Here is a 3,678-nt window from a genome sequence, read left to right as displayed (position 1 = left end):
TAGAATAAGGCTGTACACCTAACAAAATGTGGAAAAAGTAAAGGGGTCTGAATACTTTCCGAAGGCACTGTAGGTAGTTTATTAAGTGTGCATGAAACATTACAAAAATGACTTTGCATTCCTTGAATCAGATTATAGTTGAGTTGTGCAAGTTATCATTCACAGCATTGATAAAATGGTATGATCATGAAACACATGCTCATGACAGACGAGAAAGAAGAGACCAGGTAAAAACTATTCTGAATGTAAACAGACATTTATTCTGTGATACCTTCTGGACAATTACAACCTCTAGGTGCCAAGTAAAAAATTCATAACATACAGCTGGTACATTTTTAGACCCCTAGAACAATATGTGTAGATTTCAACACCAACACACTGCACCCAGAATCAGATGGGTCCATGCACGCAGGATTTGGTCCTGGACTACCAGATTAACCTGTGCCTTATAATGGGCACTGGTCAGTGACTCCTGTTACTCAGAAATCCACCAACTGCTCTCTGTTTGACATGTGGGCTTCTTACAATGTTCCGCCAGTTAAACGAATTCAGTCAAATCTTATTCAACCAAGAGCAGTGAACTGAGTATCTCCTTTCACAGATTGTAGTTACAATGTTTCTCTCAGTCCTCAATGATGATGTTTTCCCCCACAAAGCATTTATTTATTCCCACTGGTGCCTTCATTAGGACTCCTTTGTAGTGAAGCATTTGCCGCAACCATAACACCTACACTGCTTTTACTTTTAGTATGCCGTTTTTTGTGGGCCTTTAAATTACTTGCTGACGTAAAGCCTTTTTTGCATAAAGGACATATATATGGTCTCTCCCCTGTGTGAGTCCTTGTGTGAACTGTCAGACCAGAGTGACTGCTAAAACATTTATCACAAAGACTGCAATTATATGGTTTTTCCCCTGTATGGGTCCTCATGTGCACTTTAAGATGAGGGCCATTGCTAAAAGACCTGCCACATACACTGCAGCTATGTGGTTTCTCCCCTGTGTGAATCCTCATATGCATCCCCATATGGGCACTCTGAGTAAATCCTTTGCCACAGTCAGGACACTGATACGGTTTCTCCCCTGTGTGACATCTGATGTGTTTTTTCAGATTAGATTTACAGCTGAAACATTTCGCACAATCCAGGCACTGATAAGGTTTCTCGCCTGTGTGGGTCCTGATGTGTACTTTCAGATTAGCAGCACTGTTGGAATATTTACCACAAAAAGGGCATGGAAGTAGATTCCGTCTGTGGCACCTCATATGCATTTTCAGTTTACTACTCATAGTAAAACATTTACTACAAACATCACAAGAAAATCTAGTGTCAATATGAGTTTGGAGGTGATCTTGCATACTCTCTGTGGAATCAAAGTGTTTTTCACACACACCACTATTGTCTGCATCCTTCGTATGCATTTTCATATGATAAACTAGAGAACCGATGGAGTTAGCTGCAAAACAGTCTGGATTAACTGCAGCGAGGGTCTGGGAGTCACTGGTTGGTTCTAATACTCTGTAGTCCTCTCCATCCGATTCTGTGTTGATCTGTTCATTTGAGGTGCTGGGAAAATGTGCGGTCCAACTTGAAACCTGATCATAGTGACTTTTCACAACGCCAGGAGAGAATATGAACTCTTCCTCCAGCCCTTGAAGCTGCTCTTCCCCCTGACTGGTCCTGAGTTCCTCCTGTTCCTCTTTTATCTGTGTGAGTTCTTGGTCCTCCCGCCCCAGATTGGGGCTCCATTCCTTCTCACAGTGTTGCTGCTCAAGGGGAACTGCTTCCTTAGAGACAATGAGCTGCTGGAGGTCTGGAGAGAAAAAGAAAAATAGAGGATGAAACCGCAAACGCTGATTTTGGCCTAGGCCTGTACTAGCACAATAATGGACTACAGGAGCCTACCTAACATTACTCCTTATAGTCTTATGTTTATTTGGATCCCTATTAGCTTTTGTAGATGTCTTCCCGGGGTCCACAAAAAAACCACTGTACTGTCCACCAAACATACTATTGTCAATAGGCGCTAAAGGTAGTTAGCGTCTATTAATGGGCTAGGCTTGTACTATAACATTTATCTCTAGCAAGGAATTAGGCTATATACCAGTTTATAGACATTGATCTGGGCCCGGTTCCCAAAAGCATTTTAAGGATAAATGTAACGTTAGAACCATCGGTCTGTAGTCGATCTGGGCCAGGTTTCCCCAAAGGCTAAATTCATCGTTAGAACCATATCAATGTGTCTATAAACTGGTATAATTCCTTGCTAGAGGAATGTTCTATTGACGCTTTTGGGAAAAACGTGCCACTGGGGATTATTTACAGAAAATGACAGCTAAAGCGACAAACCTGCTCGATGTACCTTTATTTCAGGTTTAATTACGATATCCAGCAGCTTCTGTAAACGTACGTTCTCCTCCTTTGTAAGGGAACATTCTTCCTGGTACTCTGCTATCGTTTGTTCAACTGCCCCAAATATCTCCTCAGCAGCCGCTGTTAATCGCTGGTTGAGAAACACTTTGAACAACTGTATTTTAGACATTTTCAGAGAATGCAAGTTTAGGTTGCTAGTTAACTGAATTACAAGCTTGTTTGCACTGATTGCTAGCTCCGGAACAAAAAAACAGCGTCTCTTCAGTGACACTAAAAAAGCACTTCCGGGCGTCTTCTTTAGGCGTTATTGGCGAATCGCAACCAACTGACAGGTGCATACAACGCCACCTACTGTACTGGAGTGTGAGGCTTGTTTGTATAGTGAATAAGTATAGTCAAAACACTCCAGGCAGACTACACGAGCTTTTCAGTGGTGATCAGTAGCGTTTTGCAGCTCGTGGTTGCACTTCCTGTGCTTGTGACCACAGAAGAAGACAACAGGACTAGGGTTGAATAGTGGGAACCTGGTTACCGAGATTTACCCGGGATTTAGCGCCCAAAACCACTCCCTTTTCCCGGGATAAATAACTGCGAGAAACCGGTAAAATTATAATAAATTATTTATATGAACAGCATGGTGTGAAATTGAACTATTAAATTATATGTGATGTCTAAATAGGGCTTCTCTACAGCCTCTGCATGATGAATCAACGCTCAGGGTGGGGACAGACCATCTCAGTATAGAGCGCAGTTCACAATGCATGGAGACCTACATTTGCTGCAGCATAGCCTAAACTACAGTAATATAAAGACTGAATGCGCGTCTCATTTACCCATCTCCATTTGGCTTTCGGGGGTGACCTTGTTTTTTTATTTAAAGATTATACTTTTTTAAATTGCAGCTGCAGAGTTTTAAAACGCGTATCACTCGAATATTGTTGCTTTAAATCAGTGCACATGCGAGCACTCTCACAGTCTCTCTCTCGCCCTCTCCATCAACTCCATTAAAATTGCATCCAAAATAGATAATCCTGTTCTAGATTTATATATAGCCCTATATATAGTGCATTAGGAAAGTATTCAGACCCCTCCACATTTTGTTACGTTACAGCCTTATTCTAAAATGTATTAAATAATTTTTTCCCCTCATCAATCTACACACAATAACCCATATTGACAAAGCAAAAAACGTTTATTTTTATTTTAAATGCCAAATTTATACAAAAACAACAAACTGAAATATCACATTTACATAAGTATTCAGACCCTTTACTCAGTACTTTGTTGAAGCACCTTTTGGCAGCGATT

At 41.0% G+C, this 3,678-nt stretch overlaps 1 protein-coding gene across 1 annotated transcript; it reads right to left on the bottom strand.

Moving 5' to 3' along the window:
* Positions 1-232: 232 nt before the first annotated feature.
* Positions 233-2,616, bottom strand: LOC121583195 (zinc finger protein 664-like). Its single transcript, XM_041899389.2, has 2 exons — positions 2,347-2,616; positions 233-1,810 (listed from the first exon to the last, which is right to left on the bottom strand). Exons 1-2 carry the CDS (start codon positions 2,537-2,539, stop codon positions 660-662), a joined length of 1,344 nt encoding a protein of 447 aa, XP_041755323.1. The 5' UTR covers positions 2,540-2,616; the 3' UTR covers positions 233-659.
* Between the last annotated feature and the right edge of the window lie 1,062 nt (positions 2,617-3,678).

This window comes from Coregonus clupeaformis, chromosome 15 (genome assembly GCF_020615455.1).
Source record: "Coregonus clupeaformis isolate EN_2021a chromosome 15, ASM2061545v1, whole genome shotgun sequence".
Taxonomy (NCBI): Eukaryota; Metazoa; Chordata; class Actinopteri; order Salmoniformes; family Salmonidae; genus Coregonus; species Coregonus clupeaformis.
The sequence above is the reverse complement of the archived record's forward strand: the minus strand, read 5'-3'. Positions and strand labels throughout refer to the sequence as shown.

Bases quoted from the DNA above. Each gene is read 5' to 3' on its own strand.
- LOC121583195 (XM_041899389.2), bottom strand. From the start codon at position 2,539: ATGTCTAAAATACAGTTGTTCAAAGTGTTTCTCAACCAGCGATTAACA. The intron at 1,811-2,346 runs GTTTGTCGCTTT...TTTTCTCTCCAG, and splicing joins AATAAAGGTACATCGAGCAG to ACCTCCAGCAGCTCATTGTC.